This window comes from Camponotus floridanus, unplaced genomic scaffold (assembly GCF_003227725.1).
Source record: "Camponotus floridanus strain SB8 unplaced genomic scaffold, Cflo_v7.5 scaffold226, whole genome shotgun sequence".
NCBI lineage: Eukaryota > Metazoa > Arthropoda > Insecta > Hymenoptera > Formicidae > Camponotus > Camponotus floridanus.
Genome location: NW_020229355.1, coordinates 44,360 through 68,645, shown reverse-complemented (window position 1 = coordinate 68,645; position 24,286 = coordinate 44,360). Strand labels below are relative to the sequence as shown.

The 24,286-nt window shown below is 32.9% G+C and overlaps 1 protein-coding gene across 2 annotated transcripts; it reads left to right on the top strand.

The window, feature by feature from the left end:
* Positions 1–16: 16 nt before the first annotated feature.
* On the top strand, positions 17–24,009 carry LOC105253199 (probable cyclin-dependent serine/threonine-protein kinase DDB_G0292550). 2 transcript variants are annotated; one of them, XM_025408728.1, is made up of 4 exons: positions 17–100; positions 20,501–20,687; positions 20,914–22,362; positions 22,712–24,009. In XM_025408728.1, the coding sequence occupies exons 2-4, from the start codon at positions 20,566–20,568 to the stop codon at positions 23,007–23,009; spliced, it is 1,869 nt and encodes a 622-aa protein (XP_025264513.1). In that variant the 5' UTR covers positions 17–100; positions 20,501–20,565; the 3' UTR covers positions 23,010–24,009. The 2 variants fall into 2 exon arrangements, with proteins under 2 accessions (XP_025264513.1, XP_011259364.1); XM_011261062.3 differs by lacking the exon at positions 17–100 and adding an exon at positions 18,835–18,992.
* The last annotated feature ends 277 nt before the right edge of the window (positions 24,010–24,286 follow it).

The window sequence follows — 24,286 nt, the reverse complement described above, 5'->3', positions numbered from 1 at the left end:
CGGGATGATGAAGGAGATGCTCGGTGACTTCATCCAAAGGTTACGCACTCAAGGACCATCCGGACAGATCGGAGTGAATGAAACGAAATTGCGAAGGCAGGTGAGTTTTTTTTCTTGCCCCCTTTCTCTAAACATGCGCGAAAGACCTTCGGGACGTTTTTATGTACGCTCGGTTAAATGAATCATTATGCTTGAATGCCGGATCTGTTATGGCTTATTAATAATTTAATCCTGACTATCTAAACATGATATTACACGAGGTATTATGTCATTATCGCACGAGAAATGTACCGTAAAGCCGAGAATGATATCGTCCTTCTGTGACATAATGGAAATGGTATTTATAATAAATTGCATATATTGTCGCGTCCATAATTATATGTCTCGTAAGTTCATTGAAGCTTCAATAACGGCGTGTAATTTAGTATTATACGGGAGTAATAATTATGGAAATAATTCATAGCCTAGTTAATTATAGGAGAGAATCAAAGTTTTTCATACAAAATGCGAACCTTATGCAATTTTTTTGCTGAGAAAAATTATTATGACAATAATTATTCCAAGTAAAAAAATGATGCTTTTAAAACTGCCTTTGCCAAAAATATTTGAACGATAATCCTTTCCATTAGTTAAATATAATTAACTATAACATCGAAAATTATTATAATAAGAAATTATGGGATTGCATAATTTCTAATGAAATATATATTAATATATATGAATACAAAATTTAATATCAAACTCTAAGAAAATGTCTGAGTCTATTGATCTGATCGAAGGATAAATAAAATATTAAGAATAGAAATTAATCAGCAGCCAATAATAATATAACTACATTAATAACACCTGAGATTAATGATACCAGCTAAATAAAAGAAATTGTGTAATACATTTTTAGTAATAACATTTTCTCGTTTTCCTTTGCACAATCTTTTCATTTTGTCACTTCCGAGTAATCAATTCATTTGTGCGAATAATCAATATCATTTATAATAATTAAATCTAAAATAATCTAAAATCATTTACAATAAAAAAATAATTTATAATAAAAAATATTTGGCATAAAATATGATTACACTATTGTATACATCAATTTAATTAAATAACTTCTCAAGAGAATCGTGATAGATCTTTTTATTAGAAATCGTAAGAGCTGCACAACATAAATAAAGGTAATTAAATTTTTTAGCGAATCCATTTGAATCACTCTTTCTTTCGATCCCGCATAAATAATTAATAAGAAAAGAAATAGCGAGTAAACCCGGAAAATGGTTCGAAAGAAGAAAGATTGAGAAAAGTTAGACTAAGCTGTTACTAACAATTACGAGAATCGAGAAAGGGTACGTGTAGGTAACGACATAATAAAATGATTGTTACCTCCTGTGAGACTTTCAACAGCCTCCCACGAGCCAGCTACGGTAAAATCGCGTGCTCTTCTGCTAGTACCAATTATCCCTTGTACTAATTAAAGTATCCTAACTTCCTTTTCGATGCTTCCCGCATCGGTATCTCGAAGATCGAGAATATTGACACACAATCGAGAAACTACAGCTTAAAATAAATTAGAAATGAGAGAGAGGGAGAGAGACAGGTATGTATATATTTATTAAAGTCAATTCATACAATCGAAGCGACTCTTAATTAAAGAAATGATGAGATGTAATATTAGTAATAATCTTGTACTCGCATCGCGTTGACGTGCCATTTAATCAGACATTTCATTTTGATGAGGATTAAAATTCATCAAATGTAAACATGTCAAGATGTGGGTCAGGGTAGCATAGTGAAAGAGAGGAACAAAGTATGATTAGGAAGATGGCCCATTGAGACATCCTTGTGCCGCTTGTAAGAAACGCACGCACAATGTAACATACTCGAAGAAAGAGATGATTCTTGGCGATAACCTGTTAGAGAAAGTCATTGCGTACAGATCCTATGTAAATTTCGTGCGTTCCCTCGAAAGCATCGACAAAAATAACAACTAAATATTAGGTGATTTATTTCGACATTAGAAGTTTCGGTATTAAAATCTTTGAAGATCCAAATTACTATTATACTATATTATTTTAATTATAAAATTATAAAATTATATAATCAAATCTCATTAAAATTTTTAATTATGTCGCTAAATGGTCTAAAAATAGATGTAAAAATTTTGATTTTTAATAATTTTTTAAGTATATGTGAATCAATTCATTTTTAATATTACTATTAATATATCAATTCATACTATTAATATATTACTATTAATATATCAATTCATACTATTAATATATCAATTCATTTTTAATATTACTATTAATAGTATTAATAGTATTTTCATCATTTCTCTCTTATATAAATTTGCAGGAATATTTTTCGAAGCTTGGAAGTTAACAAAAATCCTACTGAATATTCAATGAAAAATAACTTCCAGTTTCTAAACTGCTTTATTATGTTGTAATTTGTGATTAAAATTGCAAAGAGAACTATTTTATCGTGTTATAGCTACGATGTGACATGTTGGAGAAATTTCCTTTTTCAATCAAAAATATATTATGACTTTCAGTTCTTGAAAAAGAAATTTATTGAAAAAAAATTGACCACTATAGTAGGCTATCAATTAAATGCAAGGTTTTAAAAAAGTTACGAAATTGAAAATCTATTAGTTTTTAATTATGTTTAATCAGATTATATTTTTTTAGATCGCTGGATATGAATCTATCAAAGTTGACCAATTCAAAATATATGAATTATATATAAATTTTGACAAAAATTTGTGAGTATTTTAATTTTGATTTTAATTGTTGATATTATATCGATTTTGAACTTGCTAACTAATTTTAATATCAAAAATTTACATATTCAATAATTTGAAAAATCCTTAAGTTTAATTTTTTATAAACACAATTGAAAATTATTTGAGAAATCCACAATGATAATTTCTCTCAATTTTTCCATAATAGAAAGATTAAACATTTAATAATTATGAATATCTTATAACTATAGTTGACGCAACAAATTCTTCTGTTGAAAATTGGAAATCTTAACAACACATATGTAACTTTGATTGCAACAGAATTTTTCTAACATGTCACAATATTACAACATGATAAATTAGCTCATTATTTAAATAGCAAATTTCTGAAAAACGCGTGACGTGATGGAGTAATTTAAAAGATGGAGTCATAGCGTCGAATAAGCTACGGGAAATGAATTATTCCATTTCTTGTGTTTGTTTTTCTTGTTGAACTGTGTAATCAAAAGACACTGGTTACGCTTGTGATTCTCTTCTGTGCGATTAGAGAGGACTTTAATTGAATAGCAACGACGGATAAGTCCAGAAAGGAGGATTAATGGGAAAGCCGAATTGGAGCACGAACGCCTTATACATTCATTATACAAAGCGAGAAACGCTCGGTTAGGTAACGTAATATCTAATAATGTGAGATAAGACATGTGTTCGTTCGCTTACCGATGCTAATGAGCGGGAAAAACGCCAACAGTTTCACGCGCGTTAATCTAGCAAGAAAAATCTAACGCGTATAGCGGTTACTTCTCTAATTGTAATACGAGGCGAAAGTGCGTGAGTAAGAGAGCGAGATTGCTTATCGTTCAAGATTAAAATCGCTAGATCAATCTTGATTAAGAAGAAATATCGTGATTAATTAATCATAGCATTATGCAAGTGATTAGCAAATGTTTAGTAGTTCCTATGAAGATATTGAGAAATTTCAAATATAACGTATATGTTATTATGAGGTCTTTATGTTAGAAATAAAAGAGGCAAAATATAGTATATGAATTATGTTACTTGATAAGAAGGCTCTTAAGAAAATAAAACTTGAGATAGGGTTTTTCATTCACCGATCATTCTTACGTCATACATAAAAATTCAAAAGATATCAACGATGCGAATCTATCAATTACGACATCCTAAAAGAAGTCCTTATATCAGAGCTGGCCGGAAAAATCCAGTGAGAGTGAAAGAACCATGGTAAATTCTGATTCTTACTGTCCGGATTCTTCCGGTCTTTATTCAGTGCAATAAACTGTGAAAACTATAAAAATAGCTAATATATAGAGATTATATACAAAATATATTTACATAATTTTATTTTTAAGATTTTCCTTTAATTAATAAATCATGCTAATCGATAGCATAAAAATCAAAATATATCAATAATAATAAAGCTTTATAATAAAATTTTTTTAAATTCAAATTAATTGATATACAAAAGATATATAAATGTTAGAGAGAGATATATATTTTATATTAATTTTTAATGTAATAAAAAAATTAAATACTAATATAGAATTAAAATTTGTTACTGTTATAAATCTTCATGTTTATCTTTTAACATCTTTTGACAATTAATTATTAAATTAATTTATTTGTTATATTGATTTTGAGTCGCTTTAACGAATTTTATTCAGACAAGTTTTAAATTCGAAAGCACTTTCAATTGATGAATATCGTAAAAAGAGATTTCTATTTATTTTTATATTTTTAATAGAAAAGATCAATTTTAGCCGATTATTTCCGGAAAACATTGCTTTTTCACTGGCTTGAATTTTATCTACAAAATGTGAATTTTGCCTTACACATCATTGTCTTCCTACAGAAATGTAAACTAAAATAAAAAGGATATATTTAACATCTGATCGATTTTTTAGCAACTTCAATAAAATATTTTCTCGCAATATAATATCTTTTTACATACTTTATGATTTTCGCAATTCATACATAGCAATCTTAATACGAATTTAAAGTAAAAGGTCAGTTTTTAACAAGATAATTTGTATTGCAAATAAAATGCATGCACCTTCTTAGATGGGGGAAGAAAGAGAGAGAGAGAGAGAGAGAGAGAGAGAGAGAGAGAGAGAGAGAGAATGATCGGTATATTTGTTAAATAATGGAACGAGCTAAGTCAGCTTTTCCCAGTCTAAACGAACGAAATTATCGCGAAATGAAGAAATCGACCATTGGATTTAGTAACGTTCACAGACTGGACTGATTCCCACGAATGACGTTATAATGGCTTTTGCGAAAGTAGAAAAAAATCCGTTCTTCTATGCGGCACTTCGGCGGAAGTAGATGTTCCACGCTACAAAAGTAAACATTTATCTTTATAAAATATGATGCTTTCTTAATATGCCAAGGAGAATATAAAAGTCAAAGTTATAACGTCACTTGACGTCACATTGACGTCAAATTGATCAAAACATGATGACAAATTTGATCAGTATGACGTCAAATTGATATTACTTTGGCTTTTGTTCCCCTTGGGATCTATCTCTTAAAATCAATATTACATTGTACGACAAATGTTACGTTGTACGACAAATTTTTTAATTTTTTATTGATTGGCAGGTCAGTACCTTTTTGAGTCTAAGAAATTTTCTATTCAGCCTAAGATCTAATCGAAGCAACATTCGATACAAATTTTCGAACCTTTGCACATTATGTACAAGATCCAATTTATCCTGAGATATGACGAATATAAGATTTAAATAGCCTTTAAGCTTAATCGATTGGAGGCAAATGGAATCGATTCCTATGGCGGAATCAATAGATCGACGTTGCGTTATTCGCCGCGAAAGGAAATCAAAGACGAGTGCCGGTGATTCTGTTAGACAGACGTAACAGTCCGATCGAGAGCAATTGCGCAAGGCGGATTTTCGCAAGCCTCTCGTCCGCATTCATGCGAACGTTCCTGCTGGAGAAGAACGATACGATTCACCCGAGATGCATCACATCGCGTATGCACGTATGTGAATGTGTGTATATATGTTATGTGCACGCAAATAGACGCATAAGACGAAGTGAATAATTAAAAAGGATAGATTTGCGGCATCTTCCCGTTAACGAGTAGGCGAGCGGCTGTATTTCCTTGCAATTACTAGGAGAGAATCTGCTTCCTTCCCCAACTCGTCTAATTAAGTTTGCAACGAATAACAGAAAATATCGGATTTATTTCCTGACGAACCTGCAGTATAATTTTTTTTATTTTACATTTGTTTCTCTCGCCGTTAACGCTCTTACATTTGCCTTCTGCATCTGTCAATCCTCGATATCCTAGTATTTTTTAAACGCTTACTTTCCTTATAATTTTTTTCATCCGAATGTTTCACAGAGGTTTTCTCTCGATTCGTATTTTTTTTGTGTATATTTGTTTTGTTTTTAACGTTATTCGTGTGGATACTTTTTTTTTTAAACAAGTTTCATCTTTTTTCGACTCTGAATTTTTAACGTTGTTCATGAGATATTCGTTCTTCTCTTAAAGACTACTTCGTTTGAACGCTTTGCGATCATGTAAGGATTTGCTTTCGTGGTATTGTTTTTCCCGAAGACTAATTAGTCTGTACTTTTTTTCTCTCATTTTCGCTTCTACCTGTCTATGGACCTGGCGAGAATTTCTCACGACTGTTGCGCGTACATTATCTCTCTTTCTTTCCTTCTTTCTTTATCTTTATTCTATTTTCTATTCATTTTTTTGCAGAAATTAAATATCACGATATACAAAGTACGTAGATAATATATGACAAAATCTCGTCGTAAAATAAAATATTTATTATCTATGTCTTATCCACTAAGTAATCTCTTATCGTATTAGAAAAGATTATAAATTATTAATTAGAACAATCATTGATAGATACAGAGAAAACGAGAAGGGAAAATATATATGTGTAGATATTCATTTTATTTTTCTTTATTTTTCTAATTCTAAGAATTTGTATTTAATCAATAATTATCATTAACACAATTTGCAAAATTAAGTAACTATATAAGTAAGATATTTTCTATACTTTATATTTAGATATCGATATATATAAAAAAAACCACGCATTTAAAACTCATATTTTTTTCTTTAAGAAAATATCAATTAAATCTACACATCTCGTGATCTCATATCAATCTTTTATACCCAGTTAAACGAATAAGATTCGAAAGTGAAAAAAGAGAAGGAAAAAGATATATATGTAGACATTCATTTTATTTTTCTAATTCTAAGAATTTTTAAATAATCAATAATAATCAATAATAAAACGCAAAATTAACTATATAAATAAGGAATTTTATGCACTATATATTGAGATATTAATAGATACATAAAAAAACTACGCATTTAAAACTCATATTTTTTTCTTTAAGAAAATATCAATTAAACCTATACATCTCGCGATTTCATATCAGTCTTTTATACCCAGTTAAACGAATAAGATTCGAAAGCGAAAAAAGAGAAGGAAAAAGATATATATGTAGATATTTATTTTATTTTTCTTTATTTTTCTAATTCTAAAAATTTTTAATTAATCAATAATAATCAATAATACAACGCAAAATTAACAATATAAATAAGGAATTTTATGCATTATATATTCAAATATCAATACATGTACAAAAAAACTCACTCGCGATCTCACGTCAGTCTTTTATATGATCAGTTAAACGAATACGATTAAAAAAAAGCGAATTGCTACTCGCGAAAATCCAAGCTCTTCAATCTTTTCAGACAGAAATGTTGGCTGATGAGGGGATCCCCTCGCGCGCGATCTCGTTCGGGAGGAATTTTCGGGAAGATAGCTCTCATGTGGGAACATACCGCTTGTATAATCGCGGCCGTTACTTCCACGTTTCACGCGAGCTCGCGGGTTCGCGTATCGCGCACGCACGTAAGAGGCCCGGAGACGCGGTTTCACGCGCGTGCGTTTATGCAACATTGCGCGAGATATCGCTGTGTGTGAGCATGCGATATATCGACGCGATCGTCGTGTCGATGTGTGGCCCGATGCGCCCGGGGGGGCATCGGGTCCCCGCGACACTGTCGTGAGTGAAAGTTATTCTCTAGGACTCCCTTCCCTTCCCTCTCCTCCCCGTAACATGCAGCATCGGCGTGACCTACGATTATAAATCGTCTTCGAGCCTCTACGGTAGCCTCGACGAACAAAAACCGCTAATTGTTTCCTGCGTTAAGGAGGAAGGATTGAATCCTGCTGATTGAGAGTCTGACTTGACAATAATTTAGCTATTATATACCTCGGTCGCAAATCTGTCCTGCAAGGATTATATCGAAGATGAACGAGTCGTATTTTGTGTATTATTAACGAAATGTCATTCAGCTAGATATTTAAAAAGAAGGGAAAGTCTTCTATTTCTAGTCTAAATTATTTATTTTTTCCTTCTTTTTATTTACTTATTAAGGAGTAATTTTACGAATTTATGAAAATAATTTAATATTTAATAATTTAATTTAATTTAAATTATTAATTCTAATAATTTATTCCAGTCTAAATTATTTATTATTTTTTTCTTTATTTCATTTTTAAAGATTAATTTTACATGTTTAAGGAAATAATTTATTCTTGCAACTCCCCTCCTTCCTCTCTCTTTCTCATTATTAATCAAAAACCTTCATTAAAATTAATCTGTAATGAATCACCAATCTTTTAGATTTTTGTTATTATACAAGAGATATTCTTTTCGATATTTATGCATTTAAATTATGCGAACAGATAATATTTATATAAAAAAACGAGATTTCCTCCCTATCGCGAGAGTTAATTTTACAATCAAGAAATATGTTGACAAGAAAGAGAAGAGTGGAATCTTCTCTTGTCGAATGTGATTTATATGCGCTCATATAATAATGCGCAAAATTAAAGCACTCTCCATCGCGAAGGATAAATCGTCTTTCCTGAAATAGACTGGGTAGCCTTTCCAGCATAAAATATTTACAATTGTTAATGCAAATGCACATTTTTTTACCGCGGAAATTACGCGTGGAATTTATATGCGCGAGTATAGAAATTTCTATACGTAATTCTGCGAAAGGAGTAGATGAAATGAGATATATGTATACAACATATATATATATATATATATATATATGATCGTCACTCGAGGACCATCAAACGAGATTCCGTGTTATATAAGTGAGAGGCATATCGCGGTGATGAGTGGATAATTTTCTTTTTCACACGGAGTTGCGCGCCACGGAATATGTACAGTATGTCACAATAACGGTACGCAGCCCCTTCGCCACGTAATTAAGACCTCGGGTGGCTGCTTAATTCACCGCAAATACGTTAATTACGCTCGCGGAAACAGTCGGTGCTCTCTTTCTTTCGAAAATGGATTCATTTCATTACGTACAAAAAACGAGCATTTCCTTCATCGGAAGACAAAGTTATTCGCGATCGAATCTTCATCCTATGCATATAAATATGCTATCAATATAAATATATTATTATATAATACAATAAATATAAATATAAATAATATAAATAAATATAATAAATATACATAAATGAATAAATGAACAAATATATATATTTTAAATATATTTTAGACACGGTTTTATGAGCAAGAAATATTGTTTATCTGACCAAAAGAATTTTGCATGATGCGAAATATATCTCTTTGAGAGAAATCGAATTTTTGAGAACTATTTTTTTGTTTATATATATGCAAAATTCTTTTGGTCAGATAAACAATATTTCTTGCTCGTAAAATCGTGTCTAAAATATATTTAAATTCCTATTAAAACAGTAATATGCATATAATTGAGTGATACTTTTAATCTATCTGAATCTAGACTAGAATTGAGGTCGTGATTTGAAGATTGAGAGAACTGGCGCACATACAATATACAATTTCACCTATCAATTGCAAAGTAATCGCTTCAATTAACCGCCGCCGCTTTACCTTTGTCGAGCGATTATTATTGAAGCACACAATCGAAGAGAAATGAAAGAGTGTGCGTTTGCTATTTATCAATGATGAAAAGCAATACGAATATCCTATGTCATGATTTAATCATTTTTAATGCGCGAATATGAAGCAAGTATAATCTAATCTTCGACACAACATTAAAGAGAGAAATAAACGTTGTGTAAATTATTTTAATTTATTTATTAATTATATTTTCATTTATTTATTAATTTTAATTTATTTAACCACTAGTTTGCTGAACATTTTTGAAATTTTATTTTATTATTGATTTTATTAAATATAAGATGCAAAAAATTATATAATATCCATCATGAGATGACCGAGAGATTATTATGTTGACGAGGGGGAAACGCATATCTATTATTTTATTAATTAATTTTGATGAAATTAATTAATAGGACGAATATCCTATCTCATGATTTAATAATTTTTAATGCGCGAATATAAAGCAAGTATAATCTAATCTTCAACACAACATTAAAGAGAAAAATAAACGCTGTGTAAATTATTTTAATTTATTTATTAATTATATTTTCATTTATTTATTAATTTATTCTTCATTTATATATTTTTCATTTATTTTTTAATATATTTAACCACCAGTTTGCTAAACATTTTTGAAATCTTATTTTATTATTGATTTTATTAAATATAAGATGCAAAAAATTATATAATATCCATCATGAGATGACCGAAAGATTATTATGTTGACGAGGGGGAAGCGCATATCTATTGTTTTATTAATTAATTTTGATGAAATTAAATGCGGAAACGAAAGTTTGCGATATAAGAAACGCAAAGAATCGTATCACTGAAGCAGATGATATAATAAAAACTCGTCGGATTCGCGATGGAAGACGCACATGACTGGGTTTGAAGAGGAACGATATCGCTATAACGAAGCCGCTGTTGGGAGGAGAGTAATTTTCAAGACGATCGAATGCCGGGACGATCGGTACCCAGTGCCTCATCTCGTCTTCAAAGCATACGGCCTTTGCTTTCACTTTCTCACGTGGCAAAGATGAACAGACACCCTCTCTATCTATCTCTTTTTCTCTCTCTCTCTCTCTCTTTTGGTCTTTCTTTCTCTCTCTCTCTCTGTCTTTCTACCATTATTGCTGTGGAGATAAATTATTTACTAGCCGGTTACTTCATTGATAATCATTGTGTACGAGCATCAGAAACGTCAAAAAGTTGAAGAGTGTCATGTGGATTTTACTTATTAATCTTAAAACGAGAAAACGGCACCATACATGAAAGTTTAGAGACACGTCATGAAAATAAAGTTATGCAATAGGTCAATCGGAACAAGTCGGAGAGAAATAGCTTTAGAGAAATTATAAAATTCTAATAAAATAAATTAATTAAATATTAAAAAATGTAATCGTCTTGATATATAACGCGTACAACATACGCATACAATAAATATTATTATTGATACTTTTTTAGATAAGATAATTAATTATAATTCATTCATATAATTATAATATGCCAAAGTAGGAGGGAAGATAATTAAAATAAAATTCGTTTACTTTCTCTCAGACCGAGATGTTGCGTATGTAAACACGCGTGCAACATTGCATAACAAGTGTCACAAAATAGGAATTCGTGAAGAATCGATTTGTTCTACTCCTCGATCTGCAACTCTGTTATTCGAATCATTATTATTGCGATATGTAATTTTCACATTTTTCCTCTCAAATACTTGCAAAAAAGGATTTATCGTAGAATTACAACCCGAAGAATTACGATCTTGCTCTAACAAGGTTTATGATGCAAAAATTGACGGCGCTCGTAAAGCCATGCATTTCCTATATTTTTGTCCCTTATCGTTTTAATAGGTGAGGTATATAAAGCTAGTACATTTCGAATACATTAACTTTTAGTGTCTTTTTAATATCCACCAGTCCTAATCACATAGCTAATAAAAACTCGACAAAATTGCGTTCATGATGTTCCTTTTGTTCGAGGCCAGCGCTTCTCTATCATAGTCCTTGTACGAGAAAAATCAATATTATCCGATTAATTATAGATCGAGATGTGAAGAAAATTAAATAAAAAAAAATTATTTGTGAAGAAAATTAAATTAAAAAAATTATTTGTTTTAACAGAAATCTCTTATATGTGAATATATGTATTTATTTAAAGGAAGATTTAAAAAATTGTGCATATAATTAACTTCGATCATCACAAAATATAGCTAATTTATCTGGCATTTTCGTTTTCATTGTCTCATACATTCTCATTCTCATCAAACGCAAATGACATTTCGCGTTTTCACAAGCTTATAAACTTGACGAAATATATATTTCTTCCCCGGCCAACGCCGAGAAAATGCACTCGTCGAGTGCGCACGTGGTGTTCCGAGATGGAGGACGTTTCTGACAAAAATCTCTACACTTTCACTATCTCGAGTCGAAGTGCGTGACAAGAGGAGCCGGGAAGGGGAGGCAGAAGCGGTCGATGGTTGAGGAAAAACGGGGAACTTGGTTCGTTTATTGGCCGTATCTCAAGGCTAATCCGCGCGGAAGATGCGCACCGGAGGATCGCAGGCACGGATGTGTGCGCGTCTGACGGAAGTCAGATGTACTCGCATACGCTTAGCACCTTTTTGCATCCGCTTAAGTTAAGAAACCTCGACGAAGGATACCTTGTTCGGCGCGGAGTCGGTCGACAATCTTGAGACACGAAAAGAAGTTATATAGAGGCGAGCGCGAACGGAAGCGTGTATCTTGCTTTGCGTAACACGTGTATTTTTAGAGAGAAAGGGAATATCGAGAATATATCGCAACTATTCGCGGTTCGAAAATTATTAATATAAAAAAGGAATAATATAAAACTATCACGTGCACTGAGAAAAAGAATTATAAACTTGACTAAATATTTTCAATTAATTATTATTTAATTTCAATTAATTATTTTTTATTTTTTAATTGAAATATTTAATATTTAAATTAAATACGTCATTAAATCTAACGTAACATCTATTTAACTTAAATAAAAAATAATTAGTTGAAAATATTTATTCAAATTTTTACAATTTTTTTCTCAGTGTGAATGAAATTAGTTTAAAGAGAGATGATAGAAGAAAATTTTAATTACAAATAGAAGCTCAATTTCCCTTAAAATATTTGACGCGAAAAAATAAATTATAAACAGTTTAGAACGAATGAGAAAAAATACAATAGAGCAAAGTGAAATAGAATAGAGTACAAAATATATACTCTAAAATAAAAATAAAATTACATTGCTCACATTTGATCTTATAAAGTCCAAAAAAATTGATTAATAATTAAATAATATAATAAATGATTGATTAAGATAAGTAATATAATAAATATAATCATTAATATAATAATTATAATAATTATAATTATAATAATTATAATATAATAATTAATAAAATAAATATAACGATTAATAAAATAATTAATATAATAATAAATATTTAAATTAAGATTGATTCTGTTGGAGCGCCAGCTAAACGACGACGTCACGGAAAAAATGGTTCACTCCGGACCTTTAACCTTCCGCACTTTCTCCACGAGCGCGCCGACGAATCTGCCATAGGAATTGTCATGCTCTTTGAAATTTAATGTGATGATTCAATATTGGCGAGCCTGACCTTTAAATGGTACAAGCCGCAGAGGAGAGACGCGAAGTTTAATAATTACCGATGAAAACGCACACGGATATTACGCAAAAGTTGTGCAAGCGAAGGTGAGATAAAGGTGCATCCGCTCGGTTCATTCTCCTAATTATCGCGCGAATTTGGAAAATTATTCCACATACATTTAATGAGGGCGAAATTTATGCCTCCTCCTGGTGGCGGGACTAATGATTCCTACGTGTAAAATTACTCCGGAAAGAGCAAATATCGCATCACGTGTAGCCTTAAGGCTATACTACACATTTGTGAGACCAAGAGACTCCGCGGAGGAGAGCGTTCGAGCAAATTGATGCAAAATTTCCAATCAGAAATTAATAATTAATAATAATTTCGCGAGGATCTAAAGACTAATGGCTGTTACGTGCGAGACTGTTTCTAAGACGAACGCGAAAACTTGAAGCGATTTCTCATTCCTGGAATCTTCGAATATATATTTACAATAAATGAGGAATGTTTGAGTATCTGCTCGAATACAATCCGGAATTTGTGAGAGAGTAAATAAAAGATATGGGAAAGATGGTATAAATCCGACATTTCCGACCAATCAAGTTGCACTTTGACACGAATTGGATCCGCTTAATTAGTTTATTCATTAAGAATTCATAATTCATCCTCGTTTATATGCTAAATTAGCTTGTACTCTCAAAGTTCGAAAGTTTTCGTTCGAGACTTTCTTCGGTGAATATTATATAATCTAAATAGCGGTAACACTGTCTTGTATGTTCTATATGCTTGTAGATTTCTAAATTCATCATTGCTTCTCATACACATAGTGCACTCAGCAAAATTAGACTATTTCGTAAATTGACGTGTTCTGTATTTTCTCGGCATAATTTTACATTTTACATTGAAATAAATTTTTGAAGATAACTCAAAAAATATAATAAAATAAATAAAAATCATTTGATTTGTACATATTTGTCATTTATGTAAATATTTCGCACAAATATTTTTTACATTAAAAAATTCAATTTTAAATTTAATCAATTTGTATAATTTAATTATTTATTTTAATCTTTTTTCTATATTTCTATCGTATTTCTATAATTTTTCAATAAATTAAATAATAAATAATTAAATAATAATAAATATAAAGTTTTTTAAGAGAGAGAAAGAGATACATGTATATATTGTCAAAATAACATGCTACAGTTGGATAAAACAAAATTTCTAATAAATATATCTATGGATATAAAATTTTAAATATTGAATTTTTAGTTAGAATCCGGAAACAAAATTAAGTCAAGGTGTTTTGATGGTTTAATCCTATCTATATAAAAAGAAAAATTCACAAAGATTCAAAATCTAAAGATTTCCCCCATACATATGTATTTATAAAAAGATTATATTCCCGACGAGAAAAAATTTAATATTTTTCTTTAATTTGAAAGTCACAATATTATCTTGATATTTTAAATTCACTAAACATCTCGCATCATCAAACTTTTGCTGGAACTCTAAATTACCAATCTTTGAAAGCCGCTTTAGGTTCTCACAGAGTCGCTTGAAACGTGTATGACATATAATGTGAAATTAATTAAGAGATGATTCGCACGAGGATAGACTGTAATCGGAGATAAGTATCCGTCCGTGTCACCATCATTATACTATCATATCATCTTGTGATACTCCTCCTCTCCCTATCATCATTCAAACCGCTTTATCGTGTGTGCAAAATATACCGCTGACGATTTTAGCAGAAAACGACTGAGATTACTTTAGAACTACGAAGACAATCACGAGGATCACCTCTGTAGGTGTAAATATCGTTCCATCTACGAGCGAATCGAAGACAACTTTCGCCCTCCAAGGCTGAGAAGATTCCTCGAGGCGCAAAGCTCATCGCGGCGCAAGTAATGGAGAGACGAACGGCCGTTGAAAAATATAATGCCCGTCTCGTTAATTACCTCTTTACGGGGCACGTACGTCGGTGGCGAAACGAGTCTCTAATCGCTAATGGATATCGCATATGCTGATGAGAGAAGGGGTTAAACGAGCTCGAATTAGAAGATCAATTTTCGGAAAACAAATTAGGATTTGATTCATGTATCTTATTGTTCTCGATTCAAGAAAATGAATTTTAAAATCAATTTATCTGATTTACACTCTACTGAAAATCATCAAATTATTTATTTATTTTATTTTAATTATAATATTAATTATTTATTTAAATTATTATAATATTAATTAATTATTTAATATTATTTTATTATAATATCAATTATTATCATTAATTTATTTACATTATTTTGCTTATGAATGTGTAAATTATGACGAAATATTAGTGATTCACAAAAGTAACGAAATATTAGATTAAGAAAATTGAAATATAACAAAAATTAAATCAAAGTTGTTAATATATTGCGTTAAATTCATTATTTATTGAAGGAAGAGAAGCAAAGTAGTGTATTGAAATTTTCTAAAAAAGATTTTCTTTAATAGAAACATAGATATATATTTATAATATGTTATATTTTTAAACGTAACATAAATATTTAATTGGCTCGCCAATTTACAGATATTATAAGAGCAAAATTATCAAAGAGAGAATTTTTCAAAATATCTCAATAAAATTCCATGAAAATTGCCTGATATTCCCAGGTGTAAAAAAATCCCTGAAAATTCCAGGCTTTCTTTTATGTTTTTTTTTTATTTAAAAAACAGGTCAGATATCTATCGCAAAATGCAAGAGTGCAGCAAGCTAGTCCCATGTTTCACTTCACGAGTCGCAAATGCAACGACGATTTTGCCTCGACTCTAGAGCCGTGTCGCAGAGGTCTTTCGCTTCTTTTTCTCTCTTTAAGGCATTGCATCGGCGGCACGGCACAGGATGCAAGGCAGGCTGAATTGCGAAATTTCGATTGTCGAGGTACGACCTCGATCTTCGTGCGACGGCGGCAAGTGAATCGAGCCACGTGACTCTCCTTTACTCGCGGACGAACGTCTTGGCGTGTTTCGCGCCGCTTCGATCTCGATCCGCGGAAACGATCTTATCTCGTCAAGGATCGATCGTCGCAATTCCACCTGTAACGAAACCACCTCCCCGATCGCGAACGATTTCTAACAGGTATGAGTCGTTGGTCCCTTGCCGATTATCCGACGTCATGTAGCTAATATTGGAGAAACTCGCGAGAAAGTTTTGCGTGGGGTTCCGAGAAAGAATAATCGTTATGATGAATAAAATGTCAACAATTCGACCCCGCCCGTGCAACTCTTTCCAGGTGCAATTATCCGCGACGAATTTCACCATTTCCAGCTATTTCAAGTATTTAATGTTAGACTCGTTAGAACGTTAGACTTTAGATGGGTGATGGAACGACCTCGCGGACGCGGCGATCCGAACCTTCTAACGACACGGAGTCTCTCCCCGTCCGTCGCGCTCCTCTGAAGCTGGAATGCAGGCGAGCACTCCTTGGATGCACCCTGCGACGAGTGCAACGAGTCGCGGCTGGCAAAGGCCATCAGACGACCGGTCACGCCGAACTTGCGCTAGCGACGAGAAGCGTTTCTGTGGATTTAGGAGGAGAGAGGCAAAATACACTTTATGTTCTCTTTATTTTTTTGCCAAGATTTGTGATAAAAAAGTAGTAGTCTCTTAAAAATGTAGACACACAGATTTAAAGATTAATTACTTATTTTAAATTCCAAAATTAAATAAGTTTTGCCTCTGCTCCGAAATAATGTAATAAAGTAAAAAAGATAAAGTCTACTTTAAATTATTTAGATAAATGCATTTTACATTCTCTTTTTTTGTCAAAAATTGTGATCAAATCTTTTATAAAGATAGACACACAGATTTTAAGAGTAGTTGCTTATTTTAAATTCTAAAATTAAATAAGTCTTGCTACTCATTTTTGCTTGGAAATGATGCACAATGAAATAAAAAGGATAAAGCCCACTTTAGATGATTTATACAATTAGTGTTCAAATTTAGAGATAGAATTCTATTTATAATTTTTAAGTATTATATGTATATAATGTAGAAAAGTAAAATAATTTATAATAATAAATAGTTTATAATACTTTCTATTAAATATTTCTATTATTAATAAAATAATTTGTTAATAATAGAAATATTTAATATAAAATATATTATAATAGAAAGTAAAATACATATATATGAATATACAAAGAAGAGATATCAGGGCACATATTATTATATAAATTATGAGTAAATTCTTTCTCTAATTATAATCTAAATTATAGAAATTTTTTCAGAAAAATTTAAGATTCATGTCAAATTAATATTGAAAAATTTAAAGAGAGGAAATATAAAATTATATTTTAATTCATCTTTTTTCGAGAACTTGAGGCAATTCTTTAAAATTAATTTCTTCTTAAATTCTTAAAAATTCTTAAAATTAATTTTCCCTTAAATTCTTTAAAAAATCTTAGATTCTTAAATTTATATATATTTATTCACACATGTATAACTGGCTGAACGATCATATTTTCATATTCGTATTGAAAATGTATGTCTCTACCGTTTAAAAAATAACAATTACGTATTCTTTTCATTTAAGATATAACCGTTTTGAGATTTCACTGTTACAATAATTGTCGTTAAGGGGCATTCTCAGCTTCTTATCTCTATTTCCATTCAAAGCAGCGGCGAAATCTATCGCCACTTCTTCCACGGATGATTCAATGCAAAACGCGACTTTCTTCCATCGCGTGTCGCATAAAACTCATCTCATTAGATCTATTCTTTTTAGCTGAACTAGATACATTAATTCAGAGTTTATCTTTTAGGGGTTATCTTTGTCCTCTTAATTTAAAATAAAAAAGATAATCTCTATTGTTCTTATTTTCGTAACCTATTGTCGAATAAAAGACTTTGATATAATTGAGTAAACACGATCGCTTATATATTATTGCTCGGTTTCTCTTTTAACGACCTGTTTCCTCCTCAATGATCAGAGCTCATTATAAATGCGAATTGACACTAAAACGCTGATTATGGCGCGAAACACGTAACGCTCTTCTATCGCGGTCTAAGGCAATCAGCAACCTACCAGAAGCGCCGTATATAAAGTTTTCGTCGAGCATGGTCTTCCGAGCGATACAATAGCGGTCGCCCACGTATCATTTGCATCGCACGAGACAGGATCTCTTTAGCAGATGATAATCTCGCGGTTTCTCCGATCTCCTATCCCTACATCATCGTGACAGTAAAACGGTGTAAGTTATACGCGGGAGTCATCCTGCACGAGGTATGCGCCGCATATACCCACGTACATACATAAAATACGTGCCATCGTCGCCGCGGGGGCTGCTTGGCGAACGAGCCCGGTTACCAGAGAGGTGACGTAACGAGAGAGACGTTACGTTCCATAGAACACAGGGCCCCATGTGCGGGGTCTGCTTTTTCTCTCTCTCTCTCTCTCTCCTCCGCGAAGACGACGAGGGCCCCTACCTGGTAACCCTACCTGGCCCCATCCTCCCAGAAAGCATCTTCGCGCGTCTCCTCTTCTCAGGCCCAAGGCTCTGCAAACGCTGCAGTCGCGTTCACGAGTCGAATCGCGCAGGTAACGCGAGTGTGAATCGAATCCGAGTGAAGAGAACGCACGATGGAGTCTACGAGGCGGCAGCTCGTCTTAATCTCGGGTAGGTTTCGTTTGATTCAATGCGGGGTGAGATCCATTTTAATTGTCGCCCTGGATTGGATAGACGTAGGGATCGGCGAGACTTGTCATTTTGTGCCGGAAATATCTGCGAAAGTTAATGAATGTTATTCATGGGGCGTGAAGTATCGTGATATCTTCGTAAAATTTCATTTCTCACAAGAGAACTAATCGTCGCGAACTGGAAAATTTGGATTTTAATGAAATTTTATATAAGATATATAAAAGAATAGAATCTGTAAAATATTGTAAATAGGTGAATTTAGAAATTTTGAGTTGCGACCAAAAACGATTTAAGGGATGAAACCTTCCTTCATATGCAGAGAGTGGCTTTTTTCGATATATCTCCAAAATTATTCGCGATATTGAAAAATGTTTTATACACAAATTTTATCCTAAGAGCAAGTTTCATTTAACATTAATAAAGTCGTGAAAATAATTTTGTTTGAAATTTTTTAAAAATCAGAATTTTCCAGTTTGCGAGGTTTCCTCGCAAGAAGAATTTTTCTCTCTCTATTTCTTTCTAGATATCTCTTTAATGGCGAAATTTTTCTCCATAGACCCAGCTATTTAATTTTAAAAAGCGAAATGAACAGATTTTGTAACAATGAAATATTTTCTTTTTAATACAAATATTTATTCTTCTTCGATTTTGTTTCGTTACTTGCCAATAGACTGAAATTAAGAGTCGCTTAAGTGTCTGATTTGCTTCAAGACATTTTATACGTTCTAGCGATAGTTTAAGCGATTTCATTTAAGACACGTTGTAATAGAAAACCGGCAGTGTGTTTTCTCTAATGAAAAACCGACAATGTATTCGACCGAGACAATCTCCGTACAGGTGGTTGTGTCTGCCAAAGTATTCATGCTCTTTAATGCATACAAATATTCGCGAAGTAGAAAGGTGCATCGACATCTGTCGAGTTCTATAAACTATCGCTCTAAAATTTTACTATCAATAAAAACACGTTCGAGTCTTTAAATGATTGCGAACGTTTACATCCAACGATTCGATCGATATGAAACGTAATGAAGAATTCCTTTACTCACAATCAGGTTTCGTAAATGAAAATGATTTTAATACAGAAAAAATCACAAACTCGAAGAATCATATCAACACAATCATGTATTCGATTTTAATATGCATCCCATATTGATAATTATTATATTGATAATTATTTAATCCTTAATCTTTTTTTAATTATTATTCAATTTTCAGAATTCATCTCTAGATACAAGCAAATGTTTAGCATGGTGGATTAAAATTTTGCCATTTTTTCACCGATTTTTCTTTTCGTATATTTAAAAAATGCAATTATTTCGTGCTTGTCAAATTTTCGATCGATAAAATTTTGAAGGAAAAATTGTTCTTTTGCAGGAAATGATGAACAATGTTAAATATTATTTTAAATGACAGAGTGTCGTGCATGCTATATTTATATTTTAGATATGTAAAAATGTTTGCGACACACTTTCGGCTTTTTGTTTCAGTGGGAATATTATGGAGTTGCGTACTAGGCCTCCAACGACCACCGCCGAGATACTCCCAGCAATATATGCCGGAAACTTCCTTCTCCTGTCGCAACAAAATCGTCGGTAGCTATTACGCGGACCCTGAGACCGACTGCCAAGTCTTTCACGTCTGCGTCTCTGTGGCTGGCAGCATTCAAGACTACAAGTAAGTCTTACATGTTGCAAAATCTTTTCTATAAGTGACATAAATAAATTCTCTTCAACTTTTATAACTACTTAGTAAATATTTATAGACGTGTCAGATAATAAATATATATATTTAGAAAAAAATATTAGATTTATATATGTATGAAAAATTTAAAATTAATTGTAAGATTTAATATAATCGAGTTTATAGAGATGAACGATTATCTAATTAATCTTTCATTTAGATTCCTGTGTCCCAACGATACCGCCTTCGATCAGGAGAGCCAGACCTGTGCGGACTGGTACGACGTGGATTGCGAGGCTGCGACCCTCTATTATGCCAGCGACAACTTCGATTTGTATAGAATCGGTTCCGGTCTCGAGTCCGTGCACTACGATAATATTCGTAGCGACGCCGAGCCCCAGGATCACCTCCAACGCAGCGAGACCAGTGACGCGGTCCGATCCTCCGCTAACGCGTTGAATCGAGTGTCCTCGTCCAACTACAACAACAATCGCGACATTCTGCGAGGTAGCAGTAGCGGCAATTTTTACAACAAAAACAATAACGAGGACGAGTACGAGTCCGAGAAGTCGTACAAGGAGGATGTGAATCAAGACACCAAGAAGAAGGTTGGTGGCGTCAGGAAGGTCAGCAGGAAGCAGCCGTACAATGGCTATTCGTCGACGACTACTACTACGGCGGCACCAGCTCCCAGTCAGCACAGCTACAACGGCAATTATTACAACGGCAACGCGTACAATCAACGATCCACGACGTATGTAGTCTCGTCGACCACCGTCCGACCGCTGCAGGAGAACTACAACCGAAATCAGAACGCTCAGAGGTACAATGTACCGTCGTCCTCGACGTATCGACCTAGCACGACCTATCAGGACGCGTACAATAATTACCAATCATCACCCAGTACGACTGTAAGAACGACGCCCCCACATAATGCCTACAGCACGAATGTCTATAACGCCTTCAACCCCACTTACAACCAGCAGAACGCCGTCAGCGGTTCCTTCCAAGTTACTACCCTGAGACCGAGCAGCTACAGCCCGAAGGCCAATTATCAAACCAACTATCAATTCCCGCAGTCTACTACCACTGTTCAACCGAGCACCAACTACCAACAGACTAACGATTACAGCAATTATCAACAGAGAAGCTATAACAACATCCAGCGAGGGACCAGCAACGTTGCCTATCCATCTACTACATCCGCGTCTACTGTTTACGATAATCATTACAACAACAATGGCCAATATAGATCAGTTACGTCTACCAGACAAGATGTTCCTCAGACCACCGCGAAGTCTTACTTTGCCAATAATTTTGCAAGCAACAGTTACGCGCCTACCACTTATAGCCCAGCGACGAAGAAGTACGCGAATGGGGATAATACGGCCGCGCAAACCGCTTTGCGGGCCAACGAAAACAGCCAGTACTACGATAAAAGTACCAACCAAGCAATCAAGCCTTCTACGCAGTATTACGACAGCACGAAGACGCCAAAAAAGGCGACTCAGTATAATAATTATGACGGAGCAAGCGGCGGCAAGTCGTATTACATCGAGACCAGCACAGGTAGCTTCGATTTGGCGAGATCCTCTGTCGGAATCGGCTTCAGTCCCGCAAGCATCAACCATCTCGCTGAGTCACCAAGAACTACTACACCGGTACCAAGGTAGATTTCGATTCATTTAAAAGAGGAGGCTGTGATATTGTTCAAATTCATCTTCAATCTTCCTAGAATACGTGATTTCATCATCAAAAAAAATTGCAAAAATTAAAATATTAGATAATTTTAATTTTTGCAATTTAATTTTTCAAAAGTGCAAGGAGTACACTGTGAGCAAGTTTTGAAGAGCCTGGGGAAAATTCACTCCTTATCACGATATTTCTTCGACCAAACCAAAATTACCGATCAAAATTAAATTGCAAAAATTAAAATTATCTAATATTTTTGTTCTCATTTAGAGGATACTTTTGATATAAGAAGAGATTAATTACAATGTTTTTTTTTATCGTTGCAGGCGACCTTCTAGTGCTACCACTTACAATCCGAACAGCTTCAGCTCCAGTGCTCAGAAAGCCGGTCAACCGACAACGACGCCACGTGGCATCACCTACGTCAGTGGATCCGCGAGACCATTTTCGTCGACGACCAGATTACCCAGCAGCAGCAGTAGCACGACAGCGCGGCCGAAATCGGGCAAGAAGAACGACTACGATTATGCGTATTACGACAATACTGGCGGTCTGGAGTACGATGGGGTCGATCTTGAGCACGTCACCAGCAACAAGGAATCGACAAAGCTCACGAGGAATTAAAGCAACTTCCTATCGTATAACGCGTCGAATTTTTTTAGAGACGAGACTAATGTAAGGAGACTAGTGATATATTGAGATTGCAAGAAATGTACCTCCTTTTTTGGAGCTGGGTACACTTTTTCGGTATATCTGTAGCTGTATTTTCCCTGCGACAAAATACCTGTGTATTTCTAGCCAGATGTATCATTTTTAAATATTTTTGAGGTACATTTCTTGAAATACTTGTGTTTGCATTTCGAATCAATTTCGTACTTAACGATATCGTATAATATCGTCAAAATTGCATGAAGGTAAAAGCAAGCTAATCGACTTTAGTGTATCTAAAATATCTTTTCTCAGATACTGAAGAGATAAGAATCTTTCGCGTTATAGATCGACAGAAAAATTTACTTATCATTTGTAGAGGCCAGTCATTAATAAATTCAATTAAGAATCATGCAAAAGTACGAAGGAAAAATTGAATACAAATTTCTAGAGAAAAAAAATAGCCACGATATTGATTTATTTGAATTCGTATAAATGTTACAGCTCTTCCGGCGTTATTAACATACATAATTTTGTGTAGTTCAGTATTTTAGGATAATTTTTTTATACATATTTTATATGTGAGACGCTTAATTCATACGACATTAAGTGTCGATATGATAGATAATTATGAAATTTTGAAAAGTATTAGCAAAATGTTTCGTTTAATCTTTTTCCTTCTAATTTATAACGTGAGGGAAAAAAGTTTCGAGAGATGGCCAGTTACTAATAGTTGCTTATTGTATATTGATACCATAGAGTTCAAAGTTTGGTTATTTTTGTCAAATTATTAAATCTTTTTCGCATAATTTTGTACGCGCGTCGACAAAATCTCGCGAAACGTGTTCAGATTTAAGATGTTTTATTATCTGCGTCCTAAAGTGTATGTACTGAGTGTATATATTGCAAGTATTTTAATTAAAAAAAGCATTAAACAATACGCTTCATTGTTCCTCATTCTTATGCATTTATTTCTTTTATTACACAGGGTGTCATATATAATTAAGTTACAGATGATATTAACGTATTCCTTGTAAAAAATTAGCATCTTTTTTTTCTGAAAATATTTCGTTTGCAAGTCATTTTGTACACTGTAAAAATTGTTTATATGAAAAATCAACAACCAAATATATTGTATACTAGTAAAAAATATTATATTAAAAAATATATTTAAAAATATATATGAATAATATATTAATAATATATTAAAAAATGAGATATTTCGAAAACAATGCAATTCCGGAAAGATTCCC

What these genes read in the sequence shown, in the direction of transcription:
- LOC105253199 (XM_011261062.3), top strand. Translation starts at nt 18,956, where the DNA reads ATGGAGTCTACGAGGCGGCAGCTCGTCTTAATCTCGG. An exon ending in GCAGCTCGTCTTAATCTCGG is followed by an intron (nt 18,993 to 20,500) that starts GTAGGTTTCGTT and finishes TTTTTGTTTCAG; the next exon opens with TGGGAATATTATGGAGTTGC. An exon ending in GGCAGCATTCAAGACTACAA is followed by an intron (nt 20,688 to 20,913) that starts GTAAGTCTTACA and finishes TCTTTCATTTAG; the next exon opens with ATTCCTGTGTCCCAACGATA.